This window comes from Callorhinchus milii, unplaced genomic scaffold (genome assembly GCF_018977255.1).
Source record: "Callorhinchus milii isolate IMCB2004 unplaced genomic scaffold, IMCB_Cmil_1.0 Scaffold10, whole genome shotgun sequence".
In the NCBI taxonomy this organism is placed as follows: Eukaryota; Metazoa; Chordata; class Chondrichthyes; order Chimaeriformes; family Callorhinchidae; genus Callorhinchus; species Callorhinchus milii.
This window is the reverse complement of record NW_024704751.1, coordinates 21,201,588-21,228,796: the sequence shown is the minus strand read 5'-3', so window position 1 is coordinate 21,228,796 and position 27,209 is coordinate 21,201,588. Positions and strand designations below refer to the sequence as shown.

General features: G+C 44.3%; 2 protein-coding genes across 3 annotated transcripts in view; both read right to left on the bottom strand.

The window, feature by feature from the left end:
• LOC103187086 overlaps positions 1 to 5,674 on the bottom strand; it is a 7,919-nt gene extending 2,245 nt beyond the window's left edge. Inside the window, exons 1-3 of the mRNA XM_042338630.1 lie at positions 5,554 to 5,674; positions 4,863 to 5,140; positions 1,526 to 2,090 (exon numbers count right to left, since the gene is read on the bottom strand). Coding sequence (XP_042194564.1) covers positions 1,526 to 2,090; positions 4,863 to 5,128 — 831 coding nt within the window. The 5' untranslated portion in view covers positions 5,129 to 5,140; positions 5,554 to 5,674. The remainder of the gene's footprint in view (positions 1 to 1,525; positions 2,091 to 4,862; positions 5,141 to 5,553) is intronic.
• A 5,602-nt stretch (positions 5,675 to 11,276) lies between these two features.
• On the bottom strand, positions 11,277 to 27,006 carry LOC103187076 (splicing factor, proline- and glutamine-rich). Of its 2 annotated transcripts, XR_488843.2 has the most exons (11): positions 26,360 to 27,006; positions 25,291 to 25,592; positions 24,559 to 24,654; positions 23,967 to 24,163; positions 23,758 to 23,842; positions 23,553 to 23,667; positions 23,328 to 23,364; positions 22,214 to 22,359; positions 12,866 to 12,919; positions 12,299 to 12,375; positions 11,277 to 11,383 (listed from the first exon to the last, which is right to left on the bottom strand). XR_488843.2 is itself a non-coding variant. In XM_007906420.2 (9 exons), exons 1-9 carry the CDS (start codon positions 26,942 to 26,944, stop codon positions 19,725 to 19,727), a joined length of 1,698 nt encoding a protein of 565 aa, XP_007904611.1. In that variant the 5' UTR covers positions 26,945 to 27,004; the 3' UTR covers positions 19,317 to 19,724. The 2 variants fall into 2 exon arrangements, 1 of the variants encoding a protein (XP_007904611.1); XM_007906420.2 differs by lacking the exons at positions 11,277 to 11,383; positions 12,299 to 12,375; positions 12,866 to 12,919 and adding an exon at positions 19,317 to 19,859 and having other exon boundaries at positions 26,360 to 27,004.
• Positions 27,007 to 27,209: the final 203 nt, after the last annotated feature.

Below are 27,209 nucleotides of genomic sequence, written 5' to 3'. Positions count from 1 at the left end.
TTACCTCACCCTGGTGGAAAAGCCTCCTGAAGCTGGCTGCCCAGGCTCACACCTGATAGTTTGTATGCTTCTGCCAGTTGTACATCCAGTTACAAAATATAATAATCCTTACATTTGATGTAGCGCCAGTTAACATCAGCTCACTGCACACAGACCAGAGACTGAACTTCTAACCTTCTTGGTCTGTAAGGCTCAGTTTCACCAATGGAATATTTTCTCCAACAGAATCATTGGGGATGAGAAAGCATCCAGAACTATAAAAACTCTACCCTCAAAGCAGTTGCCTTCAGAATGCATATTTTTCCTCTTAGCAAATAGATTCTAAGCCCAGATGATGTCCCGAAGCTTGATGTTCCAGAATTGCTATTTGGGCAACGTATCAGATGGCGACACTGCAGTATCTGCCAGCACCTTCAGGGCAGGCCAGGGGAAGCACGTGACAAAGTAGACTGCCTGAAATATCATTGCGAGATATTGTTGAGAGAAATGGAGACCGAGATGATCTATTGCATTGGATTCAATGGCTCGTGTGTAGGACAAATTCAATACAGCACCTACGTTAGTTGTATCATTAAATATCCTGAAAGTAGCAGTAAATGCAACATGCAGAATACTAACAGCCAATGATGGAGTACCAGGGGAATTGTACATCCAGTTACAAAATAATACTAATAATCCTTGCATTTGATATAGCGCCTCATCACGTCTTCAAGACGTCTCAAAGCACTTCACAGAATATACTGTAAAGAAATTGATGTTTTGCGGGCGGCATTGGGAGAATGACGTTCAGAGTGACAAGTTATTGATCGTATAGAGAATATGTGGGGAAGGGAAAAGCAGACAGCTGCCCATATGTCATGAGCAAAGAAAACCTCAAAACCGGCGAGTGGCCAAGGCAGGGTATGGAGATTGTAGAGGTGGTACATGTTAAATAATCCGCTCTTCTTCATCGCATACTTAGATAAGCACAAAAACGTTACATTTATAATTTCAGCTACTTGTACATCGGAAAGGTCAGTTAATGGAAGTCCTTGTTCAAACGTCACACAATGAGTATTGGTCTCGTCTATTGCTCTTCAAGGAACAGAGAGGCTTTCCCTCAGTGTTTCAGTCTTTTATGCGTTCTTGTAAATTTCCACTTTTTATAACGTCGGTTTTGATATTTTTCTCTCTCCCCCGCTGTTCTCCTTCGATAGAGCAACATGATGGACTAGGTTGTAGCTTTCTTCTCTGTCGCTGGAGGTTTTTACTACATCAGATTGAATAAATCTGATGATTTATCCCTTCTCCCCACCCCAACTCCCCGACCACAAGGCACTCCACCCGTTGATATCGTCAGAACCTCGCCAAGTTAATGCTCTTAGTTAGGCAGCTGAATCTTGACAGAAGCTGACATTCAAATGCTATGGTAGTCACAATCTCGGTTTTTCCCATTCAAACACCATGACTATCCTGCCAGAACTTTCAAGAGTTAATTTAATAACGGAAGCATTCTAAGGAATTTAACTTTTTCATGTACATTTACCGAATGAAGCTCGTTTGTAACATCTTCCTCAAAGCCATCATCTGAGGACTCGGAATCCGCATTGTCACCTGTTAACAAACCGTTCGGCATGTAAATGTGGAGCTCGGTCTTAGATTTGCCCACCTCGGGCAGTAATGGCACGTATTTTACAGGAGGCTTCAGACAATGAACTCCAATTAAAGACAAACTCTCTACTTCAGGTTTTCTCTGATCTTTAAAATCCAGGGGCGAAAGTCTTTCTGTTCCATATCGTATCCACGCAGGCTCGATTACCCTCGCTCTGGGATTCTGGTGGATGATTTTGGGTGCAGGCCACAAAGGGTTACAAAACTGTCTGCATGAGTAGCTTTCCTGAGGTGACTTCTGAGAGTAAAGACACTTTACTTTAGTCTTCTCGGGAGACTTTAAGGACCTTGCTGACTTCTCTTCTGTTACAGGACATTTAGTACACCTGAGAGGAGAGTTGGGTAATTTAAAGCTGATGGACTTTCCTGTCATTGCTTTTCTGGGTTTCAATAATTGTTCCAGGACAGAGACCCCCTTGATGCGGGCCAAGGTTGTTTCCCTATTAAAATGAATGAAAACATTTCCACATTTGTCTTCCCTGAAATTCTCTGCATATTCCATACAACATACACTGAAAATATGTGACATCCAGAAATACCTCTCAGGATCCTTACACTTTGGTTTGCCATTTACTGACTCTGCCATTGAAATAACAAACAGCAGATTATCCATCTATTCGGAACATCGCCAGACTACGGCACTACCTCACCCCTCACGCGGCTGAAACTCTGGTTCACGCCTTTATCACCTCAAGGCTGGACTATGGGAACTCTCTCCTCGTCGGCCTTCCCGGCCCTCCCTCCACACTGCAGGTCATTCAGAACTCTGCAGCTCGTGTACTGTCCCGCACCAAACACCGCGACCACATCACTCCCACCCTCACCCTCGCTCCCCCCCACTGGCTCCCCATCCCCCAGAGGATTGATTTCAAGATCCTCATCCTCACCTACAAGGCCATTCACGGCCTCGCTCCCTCCTACCTCTCCGACCTACTATCCCCCTACTTACCTGCCCGTACCCTCCGTTCCTCTTGCTCCGGTCTGCTCCACATCCCCCGCCCAACCGCCCTACCATCGGTGGCCTTCAGCCTCTCAGCCCCGAGGCTCTGGAACTCTATCCCCCAGTGCCTTCGCCGCTTCCTCCCTTTCCTCCTTCAAGGCCGGTCTCAAGACCTTTCTCTTTGATCTTCAGCCTTCAGCTCCCCTCTCGACTCTCTAACCCCTCCTCGCTCCCTCCCTTCCCTCCCCTCCCCTGACCATTTCCCCCCAATGCTCGGGTCATGACCCAACTGTGCAGCGCCTTGGGACGTCCTCCCGACGTGAAAGGCGCTCTATAAATGGAATCTTGTTGTTGTTGTTGTTTTAGTTTATTGTCAGAGACCCACTGCACTGGTGGTGGCACTGCCAATAACAACTCTCCACTTGATTTTTCAAGGATTTACAACTGAACGTGTGTGCGTGGGGGGGGGGGGGGGGGGGGGGGGGGCTGTGCGGGGGGGGGGGGGGGGGGCTGTGCGGGGGGGGGCTGTGCGGGGGGGGGGGCTGTGCGGGGGGGGGGGCTGTGCGGGGGGGGGGGGGCTGTGCGGGGGGGGGGGGGCTGTGCGGGGGGGGGGGGCTGTGCGGGGGGGGGGGGGCTGTGCGGGGGGGGGGGGGCTGTGCGGGGGGGGGGGCTGTGCGGGGGGGGGGGGGGGGCTGTGCGGGGGGGGGGGCTGTGCGGGGGGGGGGGCTGTGCGGGGGGGGGGGGCTGTGCGGGGGGGGGGGCTGTGCGGGGGGGGGGGCTGTGCGGGGGGGGGGGCTGTGCGGGGGGGGGGGCTGTGCGGGGGGGGGGGGCTGTGCGGGGGGGGGGGGCTGTGCGGGGGGGGGGGCTGTGCGGGGGGGGGGGGGGCTGTGCGGGGGGGGGGGCTGTGCGGGGGGGGGGCTGTGCGGGGGGGGGGGCTGTGCGGGGGGGGGGGGGCTGTGCGGGGGGGGGGGGGGCTGTGCGGGGGGGGGGGCTGTGCGGGGGGGGGGGGGCTGTGCGGGGGGGGGGCTGTGCGGGGGGGGGGGCTGTGCGGGGGGGGGGGCTGTGCGGGGGGGGGGCTGTGCGGGGGGGGGGCTGTGCGGGGGGGGGGGGCTGTGCGGGGGGGGGGCTGTGCGGGGGGGGGGGGCTGTGCGGGGGGGGGGGCTGTGCGGGGGGGGGGGGGGGCTGTGCGGGGGGGGGGGGGCTGTGCGGGGGGGGGGGGGGCTGTGCGGGGGGGGGGGGCTGTGCGGGGGGGGGGGGGCTGTGCGGGGGGGGGGGGGCTGTGCGGGGGGGGGGGCTGTGCGGGGGGGGGGGGCTGTGCGGGGGGGGGGGGGCTGTGCGGGGGGGGGGGCTGTGCGGGGGGGGGGGCTGTGCGGGGGGGGGGCTGTGCGGGGGGGGGGGCTGTGCGGGGGGGGGGGCTGTGCGGGGGGGGGGGCTGTGCGGGGGGGGGGGGCTGTGCGGGGGGGGGGGGGCTGTGCGGGGGGGGGGGGGGCTGTGCGGGGGGGGGGGGCTGTGCGGGGGGGGGGGCTGTGCGGGGGGGGGGGGGCTGTGCGGGGGGGGGGGGCTGTGCGGGGGGGGGGGGGGGGCTGTGCGGGGGGGGGGGCTGTGCGGGGGGGGGGGGGGGGGGCTGTGCGGGGGGGGGCTGTGCGGGGGGGGGGCTGTGCGGGGGGGCTGTGCGGGGGGGGGGCTGTGCGGGGGGGGGGCTGTGCGGGGGGGGGGGCTGTGCGGGGGGGGGCTGTGCGGGGGGGGGGCTGTGCGGGGGGGGGCTGTGCGGGGGGGGGCTGTGCGGGGGGGGGGCTGTGCGGGGGGGGGCTGTGCGGGGGGGGGGGCTGTGCGGGGGGGGGGGCTGTGCGGGGGGGGGGGCTGTGCGGGGGGGGCTGTGCGGGGGGGGGCTGTGCGTGGGGGGGCTGTGCGGGGGGGGGCTGTGCGGGGGGGGGGGGCTGTGCGGGGGGGGGGCTGTGCGGGGGGGGGGCTGTGCGGGGGGGGGGCTGTGCGGGGGGGGGGGGGGCTGTGTGGGGGGGGGGCTGTGTGGGGGGGGGCTGTGTGTTTGTTTGCTGAATTTGTATGGCAGCTGAGAGCCACTAAACAAACTTACAACAACAACAATTTTACATCTATATAGCAACTTTCGCTTCAGAAAGACATCTCAAAGAGAATTTCGAGAGACAATTTTTTGTCATATTTCATTCCAATTCTCTGCCGTGTCAGGTGTACTCGGCTGTACTTCCTGAATGAAGGCTCTCTATAATCCTTAGTGAATGTTAAATGCTCTCACCTGTTATTGGTTCTCTGGTTGTCTATCTGTTGGTGTTCGTTATTGACCTGGACTTCCATTTTGCAGGGTATGGCTGTAACGACACACGGTAATGGAGTAACATTTCGGTCTTTCTCAGTAATCTGTAAAACTCCTGAACTCAAGTACGAGTAGAGCTTTGCCCTGCTCCTCTGCAGGCTCAGATGATCGGAGAGGAGCCAAGGGTTTTCCGTCTTCCTCTTCAATTTGTGCCATAATCCAAACTCTTTACTTGTGTAACATTCCATTATTGCTGAAAACTGGAAAACACAAATTGTGGGAATTGCTGGATCAGTGTTAAGATAAACAAGGCACTGTAGTGCTGACAATCTGGTGTAGTCAATATGTCATTGGTAACAGTATACATTTCCTTATCAATGTTTAATAACATTAATTATATAACTAATTTATTGGTATCCAACAGTGTGGTACCTGATATTGGGTTAAAGAGCTAATGAATGGCACAGGAGTTCCCAGTGCTACAAAAGCCAGACTTTCTGGTGTTATACAGCATCTTAGTTCATGGCTTGAGATTTTTTTTAAAAAAGCATAAAATATTACACATTTAAAATGTGAATTGTAGCAATTAATGAGCTCTTAAGAGGTGAAAAGGAATAAATGGTCTGATCCCCTCTCCGTGGTAGTTTTTCCTCATAATTTAATTATTAATTACCACACATTGGTAGCCGATCACCTGAACAATAATCCTCCAGTAGCTGTTTACTGACTGATGTCCCCAAGAGATATATGATCTTCCTCCACTTGCCTTGAGCCTAGGTCCAGTCCGCAGACCAATCCTTAGATTTTATCAATTCAGACGTCCTGCATTACAGATCAGGATTACAAAGTGATGAAGACTTGTAATGAGACATGTCAATATTATCCCAAAACTGTAGGCCAAAATTAGGAAGATGGGAAGATGGAAGAGAAACTACAGTCAAAGATTGAGAAAGGTCATACTAACGACAAAGTAGGTTAATAATAAAGAACACAAGGACAGAATTGACAGAGGAGGGAATGTTACATGTTCAAACGTCAGATCAAGGATGGAGATAAAACTTTGGTAAAAACTGTGAGCAATAAAACTTGTCATCCGTATACTCAACAAAGATGTACTGTGACATACAGGATGGGATCAACTATGATGTAAAAAGGGACAGCCCTAGACACACAAGGGTCTTTCTCAATGCAAGTAGTTTTAAGACTAATGGAATTGACACAAGTAATCCAGAGCATATTGAAAATTAAATAGGTGAGAATAAGTATAGACTCAACAGAACAAAGTCTAGCAATTGACTGGCAATTCACTGTAATCCACTGAGGTAAAGAAAAGCGTTGCATGCTGGAAGATTTATGAAGCAAAGTGAATGATTAGGAAATGAGACTGCCTGGTGTAGTGATTTTGATATGAGAAATACTGAAATGGGATAAAACATTGAAGAGGAATATAAAAAAGTGGGAAAAGGAGTAGGAAAATATTAAGAAAAAGGAGGGCAAGTGGGAAGAGCAGGGAATTGGGATGAGTAATTAGCTCCAGTGGAACAAGCATTTTAAGCTTAATGGTCAGAATGGCCCCATTTTTGTGGGGATACTGTAACTCAGTGGTCAGAGCACTCACCTCGCAAAAGAGAGCTGGGTTTGATTCCCGGCACGGCAAAATGTTGGGCAAGTTTCCTTACTCCACAAGCCTCTGGTTACCTAGCAGTAAGTAGGAACCCGGTTGTTAGTTAATTGGTGGATCACTTTTATGGGGGTAATAATTCCTTCATCAAAATTTCTTTTTAAAAAAATTGGTCACTCAATCCACGACTGTTTCTGGGACGCTGCTGTACGGAATTGGCTGCTGTGTTTCACCCACAACATATAGAGTTAATTCACTCTACAGTATATTCTGTGAAGCGCTTTGAGACATCTCGAAGAAGTGATAAAGCGCTGTATCAAATGCGAGGATTATTGTTAATTCCTGATTCTCAAAATATCTGTCTCAGTGCAACTTAATATTTTAGCAAAACTGAGTAATGGAGTTTACTCCAGCAGCTTTGCTAGTGTGTGCTAAACTACTATTTTGAAAGTTTAGTATTAAAATGAGGATCGTATTCTTGTTAATCTCATTGAATTGTTTGCCAATTACCAGCCAATATATATATATAAAACAGCATGCTTGAAGGTGATGTTTAACACAAGTTGTTAAAGAGGAAGGCCGGTGCTGGAGAATTATATACTTGGTTGTGTATCCAACAGAGGGAGATCTGGGAGTAGATATTCATTTGTTGGCTGAACCTTTGATTGAGGGGCAGTTTGGAGAATGACCCCTAGAACCGAATTAAGAGATAATAACCTGAAAAAGCTTGGTTTCTATTCCATTTTATTCAGCATTTTTACCAATTTTGCTTTTTCTCAACCCACGACTGTTTGTGGGACATTGCTGAGTGCAATTGGCTGCCGCGTTTTACCCACAAAATATACACTTTACAGAATATTCTTTGAAGAGCTTCGAGACGTCTCGAAGATGTGATAAGGCACTATATCAAATGCAAAGATTCTTATATTATTATTTACAAATAATGATGGTCCCTGATAAACAGGACGGGACTTCCCACAATGTCCCCATCCTCCATTTCCAAAAGGTGACATCTCACGAATGGAAAATGGTTACTGGGAGGATAATATCTTCTCTCCACTGCAGAACTGATCTGTACGTGTTCCCAAAGGAGGATTATGCTTCATTCAACTGCGGTGGAACACTAAATTGAATTGAATGAAAAAATCTAGCGCCTACACTTCTTGAGAATTGGTCTCATCTGGAGTGTAATCAATATTATTCCATTTCCCAGATTTCAAAGTATGTTCATATTTTAACACAAAAGGAAAGCGACCTTTTGTGAAACCAACAATTATCAAGGAAGATTTCCTGGACTAGCATTCTACAACATTGTTGAAATAAGAGTGAATGAATTATACTACCATTTTGCATATAATCACATTCTATATATCTGATTATCTGGTTGAGATAATTTGTAGAATTATGGTTGAAAATCACATTTAGGTTGTATTGCTTTTGACACTATAGAGCAAAGCAGTCTTACACCGGCTCAGCTCCATTTAAATTATCAGCCGAATCCTTTAAATAGCTACTCACCCCCCACATTGGGGAGGGGAGAGAATCAGTCACACCTTTGCACTGCTACCTCAAATATGAGTGGTATTTCAGCTGAACATTTAAGGGCTTCAGGTGCACTGAATACTATAGCTTTCATAAATCAGATGTTATAGCTGACCATAAGAAAGTATCTCACCAATGATTCATACAGTGGCAGGATTACCCCACTATTTCAGCTGCTATTGATCTTTTGATACATCCCAACATCTAGTTTGCTTTACTCACCGACAGAGCATTGTTGCAAGAGCTTCAATTTATTGTCAATCAGGTCCCCCAGGTCCTTTTCATTTTCCATAGATATTATTTTCCTACCGTTCAAATAAGAGTCCCTTCCTGGATATGTTGTCCCCCTGTGAGGTACTTTACATTTCTCCACATTGAGTTTCATCCACCGCCGATCTGCCCAATTTCCAAGTATGTTCAAATCCTCCTGTAACCTGTCTTGTTCAGCTTTGCAATCTACCATCTTCATTAGCTTGGTGTCATCTGCAAACGTAGCCACTGTGCTTGCAACTCCTAGTTTCAGATAATTTATAAAAAATATTAAACAAAAGAGGTCCCAAAACAAACCCTTGTGGAACTCCACTGGTAACATTTTCCCAGTCTACATAAGAACATAAGAAATAGGAGCAGTAGGCCATTCAGCCCCTTGAGATTGCCCCACCATTTAACAAGACTATGGCTGATCTTCTAATATAATTCCAGTTACCCACCCTATCCCCACTAATCCTTTAGTTTTTAAAAATCTATCGATCTCAGTTTTGAATATGTTCAATGACTGAGCATCCACAGTCTTCTGGGGTAGGTCAACCAGTTACATATCCATCTTCTTCTATACTAATAAAGACATATTGTCTGTCTGTGAGCCCGCCAAGAACTCAATAACTGATTGACATAGACATGATTTATACCGCATCGGAAAGGTCTTGAATGGGGGAGTGTCATGTGCATATTTTTGGGGGAATCTCCTATTGTTGATGAGCTATATTNAAAAATGCTTTCATTAAGCCCCCAAAAAGTATGCATGGTATTTTGCAAGAAAATAGCATCAGAGGTTACAGCCTTCTAGAGAGATACATACAGATGTATATCTCTCTCTAGAAGGCTGTAACCTCTGTTGCTATTTTATACAGTCCTCCCACAGGAGTCCTCCCAAAAGGATATGTTTGCAAATAATTGAACAAGGGATGCTAACGAGTTCAATAGCACATTTTCTTAATCTTAATGGATAAAGAAGCCTAAGAAGCAAAGATCAAGCATTTCAAGGACAAATAAAAATGCTAGACAAAAGAGAGGCCGATTAAACTGGTTGCAAGCGTAGCTGCAAGGGGTACAGCTTGTTGTGATATACCACTGCTGCTTATTTTTCAAACTTTCTGTACCATCTTCTCAAGAGGAACTGTATCAAAGGCCGTAATGAAATCCAGATACACAACATCCACAGCCTTACTCAGCTCCCTTCTCTCACCATCAAAGAAAAACAGTAAATTAGATCAGCAAGATCTTCCCTTCATGAACTCATATTGGCTATTATTTATGATTTTATTTCTGCCCAGGTGGTCCATGATTTTATCGTTATAAATCTCCATAATTTTACCCATAATGGACATCTGTAGTTTCCTGGGTCACTTTTGCTAAAAATAGGAATAACATCTGCCTTTTTCCAATCCCTGGCACCTCTCTAGTATTCAGTGATTTCAGAAAGATTTATGCCAGCCTTTCTGCAACTTCCTCCCTCACAATTTACTCGGCCCGAGATTTACCTCAAGTTTACACGGCTGTTTGTCAGCTATGCTGGTAGTGATACGAATAGTGCCACAACTTTCCTCTATGGCATCCTCGAGTTCTCTTTACAGATCAGATAGGTTACCTGTCACCTCCTTAGTAAAAACTGATGAAATAAATAGTGGAACAGTGCAGCATTATTTGTCATGTCCTCTCCTGAACCCACCTTCAGTGGAGTGGCCCTCTTCCATTGCTTGTTTTTCTCTTAACGTAACTGAAAGACTTATTATCCTTCACAGCTCTTGCCATGTTCAATTTAAAGATTTTCTTTGCAATTGTGATGTCTTTAGTCCTGGCTTGCCTTCTCGCATTGAATCTGACTTAATTCTGTGCCATTTTCCTTCATGGCCTAAATGCATTTTGTTCAGTTGCTTTGTAATCCTCATGAAGCATTACATTTCTGCCACAGGTTTTTACTTTGCACCTCGCTCAGGTGAAAATCCACCAGTGACTTGAGTATGCTTAGGCTAGCATACCTCTTGTGCACCCATCCGTACTGCCTGGGAAATTGCAGGATATAATAATAATCCTTGCTTTGGTCTCATCACGACTTCACAAGACGTCTCAGAGTTAGAGTATACTGTATATTTTGTGGGCAAAACAGCAGCCAATTGTGCACAGCAGTGTCACAGAATCATACGGCACAGGAGGAGGCCATTTGGCCCATCTTGTCTGTGTCGCCTCTTTGAAGAGCTTCCAAATCAACCCCACTCCCCCGCTCTCTCCCCATAGCCCTGATCAACCCCACTCCCCCGCTCTCTCCCCATAGCCCTGATCAATCCCACTCCCCCACTCTCTCTCTCACTCTCCCCATAGCCCTGATCAACCCCACTCCCCCACTCTCTCCCCATAGCCCTGATCAACCCCAATCAACTATTTTAAATCGGTGTCCTCAGGTTACTGACCCACCTGCCCATGGAAATAATTTCTCCTTGTTCACCCTATCAAATCCCCTCATAATTTTGAAAACTTCTATTACGTCTCCTCTTAACCTTTGCTGCTCCAAAGAGAATAATCCCAACTTCTCGAGCCTCTCCCAATAACTGAAGTCCCTCATTCCTGTGTACCATAAACAGTCATGGATTGGGTGACCAAATTATTATCATTTCTTTTAAGGGATTAATACTTAACAGAAAAGTGATCCACCAATTAACTAATAACCAGATTCCTTACTGCTGGGTAAACACAGGCATGTGGACTAAGGAAACTTGCCCACCGTTTACCCCTGCCCGGGAATCAAACACAGGTCTTCTCGCTTTCGAGTGCTCTAACCACTGAGCTACAGGACTCCATATTATGCAAAATCATCCAACCCATTGTCCAAGTAAACTTACGGATTTTTACTCTCCAGATGTCAGCTTAGTCCTTAATGTCAGCGCACAATGCTGATGATATTTTATTCCCAGTTGTCAGGTGTGATCACACCAAAAGGAACAACCTCAAAACACAAATGAGCTCAAATATTTTATTTTATGTATAAAATACAATGGGATAATAAATACATATATCTTCTGAGGTATCAATAATTTTCCAGGTGTCCCTTTCTCCATCCGAGACCCTAACGGGAGAAAATAAAAGACCACATGTGACTTGTGTTTAATAAATTAATCACTAGAAAAGTGTAATATGAAAATTGTCCTCAATTGGAAGCAACTTTCATTAAATATCTTGGGCTCATGACTAGACATGGGGCAGTAGTCTTTCCTAGTTTTACACTAGAGAGGATAGCTTCAGTGGCTAGCAACACAGGCGAGAGCCGACTGCATTCCTCCTGCACTCAAGTTAGTGGCACTATTCAAGACAAAACCTGGTACGATTGAAATAACCACTGCGCACACCAGCAACATTAAACATTTTATAATTCCTATTACACGATTACATATGATTATTCTCTGCCTCATGCAGTATGCAGTATCCCAGTACTATAAATCTGCTTCACAGCTGATTGGTAATTTAATTAATATTTGTTGAAACTAACTACAATTGACTACGGTTATATGCACATTTTATAATGATGCTACAGTGAAACTGATAACTAGCCCTTGGGATAAGTAGTCAACCTCACATAACTAGTTACTCAACATGCTGGTTTATTCAAGTACGTTGTACTTTCCAGATGCAGTTCTGTGGATGACTCGTAAATTCTGATAATTTGTACAGTTTCTCTTGGGGTGACGAGTTAGTTACACTGTACATGTGGTCACACCCAACAATAACTTTATATAGCACCATTCACATGGGACAGCATTAGAATGCTGGTAATGGTCAGTGCGTTACATTTTTATAAGGTCAACCATTAACTGTGTGATAGCACACAATTATTCACATTAATAAAATCAGCTTAGTGCAATGAGAAGTGACAATTAATTTGAGACAAAAGCAGCTAACCTATCTACGTGAATGGAATCCATATATTTCTATAATCAATGCTGGAGACAATAATGCCAAAGTTAAACTATACAAGTGCACTTACCTCACTAGTACCTTTGGACAAACAGTATAATCAGGTGTGAATTCTGATTGTTACACTAGATCACAACTGCAAAAAAACTGCAAAAAAAAGTCAATTTAGTTTTCCAGTTGATTCAGCACATTGCTGCAGATAGAAAGCATCCTTGATCAAAATCAATGTTTTAGAGCAATGCTACTCCCATGGCTCACTTGCGGTTTGCAGTAATTGGGCTCCAGTTTTAAGTGCTAACTTTGAAAGATCAAATAATAAGATTTGCTCCAGGTTCTTTATTCCAGAATGTAAAGCGTCAACAAGGTCCTTTTGAATATACTCTAGTAATTGCAAATGCGAGGACTATTATTGCACCATTTTCCTTTTCCAGTTGAACAGTCTCATAGAGCAGCTTTGGCAAGGTGATAACATACCACTAAAATCCATAGTACTGTACATAACTCCAAACATGAATCAACACACAGGACACGGAGAGGAAAGAGAACGGTGAGAAGAAAGTACAAGTAAACTACTGTGCAGTTCCTTGCACAGGCAGCATATTTAAAATAGTAAAAAGATGACAAGGCATTGGCTTACCTGTATTTTGCATGCAATAGTAGCCTTTTAGCATACACCAGGATCTTCCCATCCCTAAAGAAAATACAGCAAGTTAGTAAACACTTACAGCTTCACTATAGAAATGAAGGTAATGCAATTATTAAGTTACAATACTTCCACTGATTGGAGTTTTGGGCCACTTTAGAACATCTAGGTACATACATTTAACCCAAACATGATGCAACCAACTTGCATCAGATGGATTGGGAGCATCAGATGTAGCCAACTGGACTCCCAACAGCCTTAGTGTTGCTCTGAAACTGCCAGATTGACCAGAAATATTTGCATGGAGGATGGGAAAGAGGACACATGCAAGACAAGCCATCCAATTAAATAGTAAAATGCACCATCTAATGGATCGGCTAGGAAATCATGCTCTGCATTGAAGAGCCTGAACTACACCCAATGGAAAAGGGTGTCAAGTAAGCACATGTGTACTAAAGCACCAAGCCATATGTGGGGTAATATTGTGCAAAAGGCAGGCAAATTCAAGAAGGGCAAAAGACATATTGTAGGCTTGAATCAACATTTTAGGCAGGCCAATTGAAGTTTATCATTGTGGCACTGAAAATGGCCCAAGTACAAGGCACATGTGCAGCTAAGGGGACATCTATGTGCATTCATACCTTAAAACAAAATTCTAACCTGCACATTATCACAACGCTATCGGCACGATATATCCCTATTATGTTCTGGCATCACTCTCCTAAACAGTTAAAATTGAGCTCAAAATTGAAGACAAATTGTACTGGAAATGCCCAGTCAGTCAAAGCAGAATTGAGATGGAAAACAGTGCAGTCACCTCCTAGCAAGTCCAGCAACATGTGATCAAATAGGCCATTACTTCAATTCCTAGAGCTAAAGATGGCTTTGCCTAAATTCCGGAACAAAACACTCCTTTCCACTGGATCTACAGATACAATGCTGAATCTTTTTATGACTCATCAGGAGGTCAGTACACCACTTCCCCCAAAGGTTTACCATTGTGGCACTGAATGGCAAATGGTAGGATACAAAACCAAAGAACCAAAGTCTGATTTTTTGAAATCAAGACTTGCAACAAGAAAAGGCCTTGCAGTCAGACCACTGAATTATGCAGTATATATTTATATATTCTCTGCCAGGAACAGCAGAAATCCAGTGCTGCAACAGGTGAGAAGTGAGCCTTGTAAACATAGTGCGAGGACCTGAACACAAAACCGTGCATGGGTTCAGAAGGCACAAGTTTCTCTTTCACCCGAGCACTGGACAGTTAACCCATTGCAGCCACTGATGATTTTATCCAGACAGGGTTTTGAGCTCCTAAGCATTGGCACAAGGATCATGCCATAACACATTCAATCCTTCAGGTGAGTTTTGTGGCCTTCCAGCATTTTCTTTTATTTCTGATTTCCAACATTCAGTTTCATTTCCACCACCAACATGTTCAGCATTTAAGGTTTCCCCTTTGTCATAAATTCAATAAGTGCAAGTTTCATTGCCATTTACATACCAGCTGGAAAGCCATTGCCACCATTTCTCAACCATCACAGACTGTGTGGTAAATTAATTTATTTCAGTAGTGGAAGACATGGGGGTCATCTAATCGCATTAAGCAGACTGATTTAGAAGCTCAATTTCCTGATCAGTTCATTAACATCCAGCTCTAGTCAGTCCAAGACAATAGTCCCAAGCAGTGTGATGACATTGTCTAGTTCAGTCACATTTATACATAACTGCTGGTTACAAGAACCTCAAAAGGCCAAACATAGGTATACATCAGAGGCCTGTGCATTGTGGTACTTTCCAAATACTACAGACAGATTTCTAAATACACATGGAAGTAATGTAGTAACTGAAAAATACTATGTACTCAAAGTCAACCCTTTTTAGAGTTGTGGCCTATAGATCAGAATTGATCTTCCTGTACTCTTGTGCACATTATACAAAAATCGGTCATGGGGAATTGATTTCTTCCCCATTTTAAGAAAACACAGATGTGATATGATATACATAGTAAGAGGATCTGCCAAGTTGCGTTGATCTGTGAAGGGAAGATAATCCACGTTTTTCTAGACTACACCGAGGGGAAAGAATGGCAGTGGGAGAAAGATGTAATAAATCAGCCACGTAAAAGAATGTGCACGGAAGGAATGGGCACATCAACAAAAGGCCAAGTCTAAGCAAACATTTTCTACAACCCACTAGCCTAATCCCAAGTAGATATCACAAACTAAGATACCATTCATTCCATACACTTCACATCATAAAATAAGTAATTGTATTTGCCAAACATACAGTGGCAAATGGGTTACTGTGCTAAATGTCCTACAGTACATTCAGCACCAGTTTTGTCACAATACCTGGAAGCAAGTGACATTAGCAACACGCGTTTCCACCCAAGTGCAAGGATATCCATAAAAAGGCAAGTCTAAAAGAAGCCTTTCTGGTTATGGTCCAAGCAACGCCTAATTTAAGTTAAAGTACAATGAAGCCAGAAGTCTATCCTCTGTCGACGAGGTTATCAAAATGCTGCTGTACGACAGTATTCAAAGATCACATACTCGATGTACAACATTTTTAGGCCATTATACATTATTCACACAAGTCAGTATTAATGATCATGGCCCAATAAATACAAATAGTGCTGCACTGTAATTCCACTGTCAGAAGTATGATGCCAGAACCATTTTACCTAGGTTTATTAATAGACATTACGAAAAAAGACAATTGGTTTTGTTTAACAAGTTATTTGTACATACCTGTATATGCAGTCTGTATTGTGTACCGCAGAGCAAGCAGGAATACTATTCTCCAGGTCTTACTGCCCAATCCCTTTTGCAGTACTACAGATCCTCAATGTAATGTATTGCAGACAAGCTGACTGTACTTATTCACTGTAGAGCGGCATTACTTGCAAGGGCGCAGTACAAATGGCCACCAGCAGCCGCTTGCTGGCTTGTAACTCTCAGACGCGTTGCCATGTAACCTGAGAATCTGAAACTGTTATCACTGCCACTGAAGAATACTGGGGAAGACAAGTTATTTCAGATTGTGCCCAGGAATATTGGGCATTGCAAAATTCAGCATCTGAAGCCAAATGGCAAACAGCTAAATCTTTTACAGCACTCAGATTTAGCCCATATCAGAGATCAAATTGGTCAAATTTTGTACATTTGTAAACTGGATAATACAAAATAGGTGGACTTTTACTGGCAACTGACAATGTAACTGATCAATTGCCAGTTTATCTTCTTTCAAAAGTTTTCCTTGTAATTTTGTGCAAAGTATTAAAACAAATTGCAATTCCAAAAGACTTTTTGGAAGGAGCAAAGATGTATGGGTAAAATCAGTTTATGCAACCTATTTAAGTACCGTGCAATTTAGATATTGTTTTCTGAACGTCTATGGTTTGTAAATGCAGAGTTATAAATTGTAAAGTGGAATCTACTGATGCAACTTAGAAAAGCAATCAAGTTTTAAAAAGGAAAAGCTTACATTTGATCACCTCCTTAGAAATTGCCACTCCTACTTCTGGTTTACAAGCACAGGTGAACCAGTAATTAAATGCAGTGGTTCAGCCAGACATTAAATTGTTTAGTACAACCCCATTGTTGCATTAAAATAGCACAAATGCCAAAAACATTCGCTACCGATCCACTGTTTTGGAATTTAATAACTTTTCAGCATTCACTTAAAATGTTAATGTTTACCCATCAAGCTATTTTTAATTCAATCCCTCTGTCCCCAATTGTGGCTATACAGAGAATTTGAAGACTCCCAATATTTGTTAAACAAACGGGTACTTTTTCACATTGATTTTCAGTCCGCTGGTTTGATGGAAATAATTCATTTACGCCTTCGGTTTTTCTTCCCCAAAAAGACTTTTTAAAAATAACACTTACCATTATCATAATGTTACAGCATCAGTAACCTGTTGCACTATGTTACTGCAACTTTGATTTCCAGTTGCCCATCAAAGCTGTCCAGCTTCCATAGGCAGATGTTACAGATGCCACATTCTGGTAGTCCAAGTATCCTCACGCAAATAAAAACTCTGCAATTCATTTGCTACCATCCAGTTGAGCTACTGGTTTGCCCCATTACCACCAATACTTATTTTGTGAGTGAAGCAGAAGTTACTTCAAGCATGATTTTTCTGAAGCCATTTAAACAAATATGAACAAATCATCTAAAATCAGGACTGGAGATAATTTTATGTAGTATTCATTAAGGTTAAAGAATAATTTGGGTTGAAAACATTTGCATAAAATTAGTCAGGACGAGTTTATGTCTTTGTAGTTCAAAAATCCATAGAAAATGTGTGCAATATTTCAAAACCAGTTCAGTACACATGTAAATAAGATTTTTTTATGTATGACCTTTTAAAAAATGCACTTTATACGTTCCAATTTAACCTTTATTTTGCAAAGCAAATCTGATTAGGTCAAATTTCCAGGGAAAGCTGGATTGCGATCACCATTGGGTGGATGCCAGCATTCAATATAAAAAGGCTTCAATGGATAACAGTACGAAATGCTTGTACAGATACAAGATAAGATATTCTAAGTCATGTCGCATTGAAACCATTCCATCAATGCTGCATAAATTGCAGAATATTCTGCTTTAGTGCAGGGAAATTGCTGCCCAAGTTTCCTGCTGCTTAAAATCATTCAATGTGTTTCTTCTTTACATGCCTACCACTAACTATCCGCTCTTAGCCTTAATTTGCATTACTGTGAATCAAGCCAAAAAAATCTCACTAAAGCATTTGGAAGTAAGCTTAAAGGGAATATGATGCATTAATTAAGTGTTGTGTATTGTAAAGAGGAATCTTAAAAAAAAGACTGGAGAGCCATGACAAGAGAGATAGAATAGAAAAGATTTAAGCACACAATGAACAAATTCAAACACTGTAGTAGCTAGTTAAACATTGTTACTTTGCTTAGTCCACATGAAATGTTGGCCAACAAAATATTAGAACCAAGATCTTAAATGAAAAACCACAATGACATGACCAAACCACAGGTCCAGCCATTAATGCAGTATTAAACAGAGGGGTCAGACCCACCTGCCTCAACACAGAGGGGATCAGACCCACCTGCCTCAACACAGCATGTGTAGATTAAATCATGCTTAGCCATTTTTATTGGAAAAGCTGTCCTGTCCCTCCAAACAATCCCAATCCCCTTAGCTATGAAGATTAGGCAACCAAATCTGTCTCGTCTTATGTCGGTACTTCTATTCCACTAGTCACTAAGTACAACTTTAGCAACGGATTACCCTATATTTATTAACAGGTTGCAAATCTCATCCAAGCCTTTAAAAATGTAGCCACTGATAAATGATAAAGCAACTCTTCAGGTGGTTCAACAGCTAAAGCTAGCCTTTGGCATGGTGCTGCTGCATAAAGATTAAGGTGGAATCAAATTGACCTTCAATGTCTTGGTGATATGTCAATATTGGTGGGAACTTTGGTGAAGGGAAAGTATAATTGAACCTCAGTAGCTCTAGGTTAAAGGTAACAAGAATTAATCTTGCTCCCATTAATCACTAGAAAGTACATCTAGTGACAGGATCTGGTCAAAAGAGTGAACCGATGAATAATCAGACAATTAAAAGTTCCTGAAAGCTGCACCCCAGCACAAACTACCATCTTCAGAGGGACCCCCACTCCCCCAAAAAAATAAGTTAGTAAATAGGCAAAGGAAGAAAAATGAAAGTTACAAACGCAACGTAAACTTGTGCTTTGCACTTAGCATTAGCACTTAACAACACAACTACTTTGCACATGCAAATCTTTTAACAAACTTGGGAGTCAGTAAAACTAGGTGTATTAAGAGAACACTTAACTCCAACCCCCTATATATACACTTGGGTTGTCTCCAGAAATCAGAGACAAACATGGGAACCTGGATGAAAACTTTACCAAATGCCAACTGAAGATAGTGTGGACCCAAAACTAGAGCCACACAGATACACTTTGGAAGCTAAACAAAGGGCACAGGTAATGTGTCTGAACAGGTGGTAAGTCAGATACATACGAAAAGGGTCATCTAAAAGAATTTAAAGCCACTCTTCAAAGTTAGAGTAGCTCTCTTCAACACTGCGTTGTCCATTTCTTGTACAAACTTGGCCAATTGACAGAACTGTTTAAACTCCAAACTGAGTTTGTTTAAAGGTCAGAACCCCCGAAAATTATCTATCTACTTGTACACCGTGTCAGGTGGACAATCTTAATTGTCTATTGTCCCTCACTTCACAATTCTTACCTTCATCACATGCACTGACCTTGAATAGTGATACAAAGGATTTCTCTAGAAACGTTAACAGTGAACGTCACTGACGGGAAATCATTGGTCTCAGAAACAGTGCACGTGCCACACATTTATACTGGGAATTTTGGGTGTTAAATTTCCAACAATGTTGAAAACAAAACTCACTTGGGTCATTAGCACTACGAATGGGCTTTAATTTTAAAAAAGACGCACCAAAATACAGAATGCCACCATTTCAAAACAGGCATTTTAGCCTGCACATTTTAACACATGCTTCTATAACGATTCAGAACAAAAATACATGGAGCATACTTTCTAGAGTTTTAATGGCACTTCAGTGTACAGTCAGTACTGGGAAACGTTGCCTACTTGCACTATCACTGTTGCTCGACGACATAATTCAACATTCACAATGTGCCAACGTGAAATGTTACATTTACAGATACTTTAGTGAATACACAAATCTAAATAGGCATAAAATGCAACTGTTGCTGCCAACTAAAACAAAATGTTAAAAATGAAGAGTCCATGTCTAAATGAAAGACCATATCTGGAATGCACTCTACAAGAAAGTATGAACTCTAGTATCTAGGCTTCTTGTTAGCTCCTTCATATTCTTCTCTCCCTCTACCAAAACTAGGCCCACTAGGCCCCATTGGACGGGGGGCTTGAGCATTCATAGGACCTGGGGGTCCCTGTCCAAAGCGATCATTACGCTATTGGAAAATTAAAAGTTCATCACATAGAATGTAGTCAGTGTCCATACAGGTTGCATGTTAACAAAGTGAATAAAATGTGCAACATTTTAGGTCAGGGAAGACATCCGCAGTCAACGTTCGTCGATTACAACCAGGAATGGGGCGATCCACAGGTACCAGGCACATAAAAAGAAAAAAGAGGGCAAGTTTTTTATTAGTTTACTGACCTCTACATGGAAGAATCTATTGTGGGTTGAATCCTCCCATGTCCTGTGTTAACTTATTAAGAACAGCAGCTATTCTGCTTGTAGTGCATGCAGACAATTATTGCCAACATTGAGAGATGCAGTTCAATGTGCAAATGTCTGGCGAGGATTTATAGATTTCCATTAACGGTGCAACCTCTGCATTTTGAAGTTCGTCTTGAACACAGAGTTTCAACACTTCCAAGTTGAATAGCCTCTGCCCTTAATGAAAGTTACACAAGCAACCACCGATTCTTTCCCACCCACCGCCTCCCATTAATGGATGCTGACCAACGAGCCAGTATCATAGTACATGGTCTGCACAGCGATTGTTCTTGGCTAAGCAGTAATCTATTGGTTGTTGGAGCAAGTTGAAAATTGTCAATTTAAAGCCTGTTGGTACAAGATTGTAAATCTCTATTAAACTTCACATTGCCAACACAGGTACGTTTATAGACTTTTGGTTCGAATGAGCAACTTTGTAGAATTGGGCTGAAATCTGCAATCACAGTACAGCACAAATGCTATAACACTGGATCACAGTTTCAATAGCATCGTATTCTACATGAACATTAACATTATTATGCGCGATTGAGAAAATCATTTTAATATATAATTCCTTCCACAACAAACCTCAAGGAATGTAAGAAAATGAGTTCCGCTGATGGAAGGACACTGACAAGTCTCATCAGTTTTTAAACTCTATAGCGCAACTGGTTGTCACAAGGCAGCAACATCAAACGGTTGATAAAATTCAAGTGTCAAAATAGCACTGGGAATTATAGAAGACCACAGACAAAACAAACATTAGGTTTAGCAATCTGCTGAGGTACACATTTAAGCATCCATTACTAGTTTGTTAAATCGAGTTGTATCTATAACTTGACAAAAGTGGCTACAAGAAGCATATGTCCATCTGTCAAATGGAAGTATGGCACAGCATCTAACCTTACACAGGGACAGATACAATAGGCTCACTACTCTACTGCATCTGGTCACCTAGCAGAGGTCAGCAGAAACAGCATTTGAATGTAATGGCCCATACAAAAATCGAGGCACATTTCAACCAAGCCAAGACTCGGTGTAAGCATGCTTAATTCTCAGTAACATTTATATCCAACCATTATATCCAAATATCAGTCTCTGTACAAGAATGCTGAATATTTTACTTCAACTTCCTGCACAAGAAACTAATTTTAGTAGGCTGGTTTTACAACATCCAGCCTGAAACAAGTTATACAGATGTGTCCTTAAAATCATTTCTTTGCTTCCCCCGCCCCATTGGGACTGAATCTTTGAAGCACCTCTTCAGTTTACAATATAAACTAATTTTCAGGCCTAATCTAAACTAAATCCACACGTTCCCTCCCATTCCCCTCACCATTTAAAAAAATCATATTAATAGCACATTGATTTGAGACCCATTAGCATTCAGTAGACCCATTTCATTTCCCTTGGTATTACATGGTTTAGAAATCAGTGTCATTTACAAGTCAAACTAACATGGCCACTTTTAGCGGTAAACCAGACAGGCTTTACCAAATTAGTTATTGCAATAGTGTTCTGGGTAACCTGCACATTTTGAGCTGCAGGATACACATTTATCTTGATCAAGTCACAGAAGCACTCCCGAGTTGTTACTGTGCCCAATACACTTTACGCAAATAAGACAATAATTCTTCAGTAGTGACTTGACAATTAGACCACGATTGTGGAAATCAGATAAACACATATGAAACATCCAATTTAATTATATTTTGAATTACTAGATCAATGATCAGATTAACATGTCACTACGTTAAGTGTACAAACTTCCCTGAAAAACAAAATCTCTACAATCAAGTACAGGCCAAGCTTTTTGCTACCTTAGGCAGCCTTACTCATGTTGCACGTGCAATCTGCTTTGATTATGCTGCACTACTGTTCTCAAAAGTAGTTACCTATTGCTGCACTAAAAAGTTTCCCTAGCCAGAAGACCAAGTTCACAAGCTTGTACAGATCAGTTTATCATAGTCATATATCCCTCACCAAAATTATCTGTCCTTAACACCCATCACCCACATTCACTTCATATTCTTCAGTCAAGACCACGTTCAAACATTAGTTTCTAATCATGGTGCGCTTTACCCCTGCCATGTCGTTGCTGGCGCCACCAGCACCCATCATCTGTCCACTCATCGCACTGGGTCCTCCGGGGCTATTCATTGCATTATGGCCTTCATAGCCCATTCCTCCCATAGGTGGGAAGCTCTGGTTACCAGGTGGAAATTGATCTGCAAGTCGGAAATAAAAGTCAATATTCCTTGAATATTTACAATTACATTAGGAAAGGTAGCAGTTACTTGTCAACTGGTCAATGTATTTTCCCCACGACCCTGAAGCATCATATTTCACAAACAACAAGAAGATTACATTTGTATAGCACCTTTCACATCGGGAGGATGTCCCAAGGCGCTGAAACAAAAGTATTATGCACAGATGCAGCCACCAAGTATTGCTTTCCATTGGCTACATAACAGGGAAGAAACACTTTTACTGATACCTCACAAAATGATTATCCAATTACTAGCTGTTTCTAGGAGTATTCATGGAGTCTTGTAGCTCAGCGGTTAGAACACTCTGGAGACCTGGGTTAGATTCCGAGTCAAAGCGAAGTTTCCTTACTTCAAACACCTGTTTACCTAGTGGTAAGTGGGAACCCGGATGTTAGTCGATTGGCAGATTGCTTTTCTGGGGATAATAATCCTTAAAAAAAACAATATCTTGGTCACTCAATCCACGACTATCTATGGGACACTGCTGTACGCAATTTGCAGTTGCCCAATTGTTTCGCCCATAAATATACAGTCAATTCACTTTACAGTATATTCCGTAAAGCGCTTTTAGACATCTAGTAGACGTGAAAAGCACTATATCAAATGCAATTATTATTATTATGTAATCAGGAACCTCAATGTTGCACCATGAAATATATCCTGGAAAGTAGACAATCATAGATACACACTAACTACACAGACATTTTTCTAGGGAATCCCTTGAATTAATCTGGTGATGGTGCAATATTCCCACAACCCAGCAAGCAAGGATATTCTCCTCAGTAAGAAAACAGTTATGCCAAAAATAGCAGTAAAATGTTCATCTCCCATGCAAAATTTATCAACTGTACTGCCAGCAACAACTATACTCCATAGAATATGCAAGTCTATAATAAGCCAATGGAGGAACAGAAAATTCATCTCACCTGCAATGCCACCACCCATTCGCATCTCTCGCTCCCGCTGAAAAAAATTACGCAATACCCTTTAAGGTCATCTACTCAAAATTGGATCACTAATAGAAGGCAAATCTAAAACCAATTTACAAGAACGTGAGACCTTACAAGCACAAGTAAATTACATCTACATGGTATTCCCAGTTCACTAAATGAAAAGTTACGCTTGTTCTAAAATCATTTAAAGGCTCTTACTGGATCCATGTAACCCATTCTGAAGTTCTCCTCTCTCTGGCGTCTCATCATCTCTTCCTTCTCCCGCTGACGCATCAACATTTCCTCCTCTCTTCTACGTCTCTCTTCCTCTTGCCTGAAAAATTGTAACAAAAACATTAACTTGATATTGCTCAAATATGAATTCTACAGGCAAGCAATTGAGATATTTTAAAGAAAGCATTACCTCAACTCCAGTTGTTTACGTTTCTGTACTTCTTGGTTGTGAAGCTCCTCCATACGACGAAGCTCCTCTTGACGCCTCATAAGATCTGTTTGAAAATTGGGAGGATTGACATCGACATAAGCAAGTCACGTAGCTTTGGGCTAATCAATACAAAAGCCTCAACATTGCTATGGTTAATATTAGCAGGCTTATACCAGCTCCTGACTTACCTTGTCTCAGCAGCATTGCCTGATGTTCATGGTATGCATCCTCCATTTCATTTTCCAGTTTGTCTCTAGCTTCCCTCATGTTCTTTTCCACTTGATCTCTTTGCTGTTTCTCCATTTCATCAAGAGACTTCCATCTCTGGGAATATTCAAACTCAAACGAACCATGTTGAGCAAAGCGAGGAGGATGTTCCCTCTCCCTGCACCAAATAAAGTAGCTATTTCAACAAAACTGACTTTCCAGTATCTCAAGCATGTATCAACTGACATCCTCCCGACGTGAAAGGCGCTTTATAAATGCAATCTTGTTGTTGTTTCACACATTTTGAAGAATTTTGAAGATACTATTTTGTTATACAACGCAATATAGCTTTTCTGGAATATAGTGCTATTTAATATTAAGAAAATTAAAACTAAATATTTTCTTTGCTTCCACCTTATTTGTCAGGAACCTTAAAAACAATCAGGTCGCGCATTTTCAATGGAGGACAAAGACACTCGAAAGCACATGAAGCTAATCTCAATTCTGTACTGAATTTCACAATACAATCAACTTGAGTCAAAACATTTGTCAAGTACAGTCATTCATGCTCACTTTTGATACATAGGATTCCTCTGCGCAAGCTTCTCTGGAAGGCCATCCTCATCATCATATTGTTCCATTGGTTCCACAATCACAGGTCTGGGGGACCTACAATAAAAGTCAAAATTTTATAAACCTCTTTGCGTAAAAGAACAATCTCAAAGTGCTTTGCAGATTCAAATTAATTAGAAATGAGGTAAGTAACATGTAGGCACATGCTATTGCTACATTAATTATACGTGCAGGAAACCCCCAGTTGATTGGACTCCAGGTATTTGAATCTGACTGAACAGAACACCGAGAGACATTTTAAATACCACAAGCCGCATGAAGACTCCCGCGGGCCCAACTCTCGCTAACGCATGCCGGCATTTTCCGGCACTCCATATGCACTTTTTGCATGACCAGCACTGTAATTACACAGCCCGATATTCAGGCTCAACCAGATTCCTCCCCCACCATTAGTCCTACGAGCAAGAGTTAATCTGTATTAAGTAAATTATAAATTCACTACACTCCATCAAACAATAGGTGCATAAAGTAATCGAAAATAAGATACACTAGAAACTGCAACACTCCACTCCAGCTGACAGCATACCCAACCAGAACCTAATTTCCAAGGAGAAAACTTCATAATCCAATTTGCAGCTGAATTTATAAGAAAATACTACATTTTTCACATCACTTCCTGTATACCTCCTATAATCGTGATGCAATACAAATGACAAACCGTTAGTTACTTACGCTGTTAAAAGAAACACGCCCTCATTGCATCGTTCAAGAGCCTTCCTTGCTGCTGGTTTGGTGGCAAACTCAACTATTCCTTTCCCAGTTGACCTGCCACGATCATCCACAATTACAATGGTCCTCTCCACTTGACCAAACTGGCAGAATGCTTCTTCGAGTAGTTCATTAGAGACGTAGGGCGAGAGATTCCGCACAGTCAGAGCTGCAGAATGTGTAGCAAAACGGATGCGAAGAGGTCTACCTCTCATTAGGGTATCATCAAGTTCAGCTTTGGCTATCTCAGCCAAAGTTCTGCTCTCCTATAGAAAGAAAGCAAAACGAAAAATTGGGACACTAAAGTGGAAGTTCAGACTCACAGGGTTTTTATGTTCACACATTACACCAAACAGCTATTGAATTCCCTGCTATATTCGCAACACAATCAAGTGACTGCAAATAATTTATGGGACACAAGGTTATGACCCCACTGCACAACAAAAATTCCACTTTAGTCCATGATTGGTTGATATTGAATAATAATTTAGAATTGTTCACTCCTTTGGAACAATGCGACATGGGCGGTGGGGAGAATTAACACTTACAGGACTCGTATTTCACGGCCTTTTCGCGGTTACTAAGAGGTGATGTGTGAGGAACGCGGTTCTGAAGAGCGAACCTTCTCCGATTTGGAAACTTAAAGCCGCTACGAGCCTCGGGCCCTCCCGGCGGCCTGGGAGGCCCTCAGCGCAGCGTCAGGTCCTCACAGCGGCAAACCTCCGCTCCCCCCCACCCTCCAGGGCGCGCGCCTCCCCTCCCGCGCCGTCCAGTTACGTCTCTCGGGGACACGCCTCCCCACTCGGAGCGCGCCTCCCCCGCTCGGGCCCCGCGGCCGCTCACCAGGCGGGAGCGCGCCTCCCCCGCTCGGGCCCCGCGGCCGCTCACCAGGCGGGAGCGCGCCTCCCCCGCTCGGGCCCCGCGGCCGCTCACCAGGCGGGAGCGCGCCTCCCCTCCCCCGCTCGGGCCCCGCGGCCGCTCACCAGGCGGGAGCGCGCATCCCCTCCCCCGCTCGGGCCCCGCGGCCGCTCACCAGGCGGATGAAGCCGAAGCCTTTGCCCTTGTTGATGAACACCTCCCCGGGGTCGCCGTATTTCTCAAACAGCCGCTTGAAGTCGGCCTCGGTGATGTCGGCCGGCAGGTTCCCGACGAAGAGGCGGCAGCGCTGGGTGTAGGTCTTCTCGCCGGGTTTGCGGAGCAGCGACAGCTGTGCCCTCAGGATCTCCTGCTCCTGCCGCTGCTCTAACTGCTGCTCCTGGCGCTGCTGCCGGGCCTGGGCCTGACTCTCGGGGCCCGGGTGCTGCTTGGCCTCGCCACCCGCGCCCCCTCGGGCCGTCACCGCCGCCGCTACCGCGGGGCTGGGCGCGGCCGCCGCCTCGCCGTTCTTCTTGTCGGGCTCCTGTGGCTTCTGAGAGGCCTGGGCGGCGGCCTTGGCAGCCGGGGACTGCTGCGGGCCGGGGCCTGGCGTGGGCTGCGGAGGCTTCAGGGCCTCGAGCGGGTTTCCCGCCCCGTTTGGTCGGTGGGGGGCGTTGTTCCTGTTGCCGCCGCCGCGGACCGGGGGGCTCATTCCCCCACGCCTCTGGAAACCGCCGCGGTTCCTGAAACGGTCCCGAGACATTTTGTTTTCTGTGCTTCTCGCGGGTCCTCAAATGACGCGGCTCCGCCTCACACAGTTGACAAAATGGCGCCTGCTGGCCGCTCGGCTCCGCGCCCCGCCTTATATACCGTGCTCCCGGCCCACCCCTTCCTCGCGCTGATAGGTCCGGAGCCGCCGGAAGCTACAACAGGCGGAGCGAACCATTGGTCCAGTCGGACATCCATCACCCAGGCCGCACCCCTCCCCCCCGCCCGCCCGCCACTGGAGCGGAAACCGCCAATGGGCT

What these genes read in the sequence shown, in the direction of transcription:
- LOC103187076 (XM_007906420.2), bottom strand. Translation starts at nt 26,944, where the DNA reads ATGTCTCGGGACCGTTTCAGGAACCGCGGCGGTTTCCAGAGGCGTGGG. An exon ending in AGGAATCCTATGTATCAAAA is followed by an intron (nt 24,164 to 24,558) that starts GTGAGCATGAAT and finishes TATTTGGTGCAG; the next exon opens with GGAGAGGGAACATCCTCCTC. An exon ending in CCAGCAACGACATGGCAGGG is followed by an intron (nt 19,860 to 22,213) that starts GTAAAGCGCACC and finishes ATTTTCCAATAG; the next exon opens with CGTAATGATCGCTTTGGACA.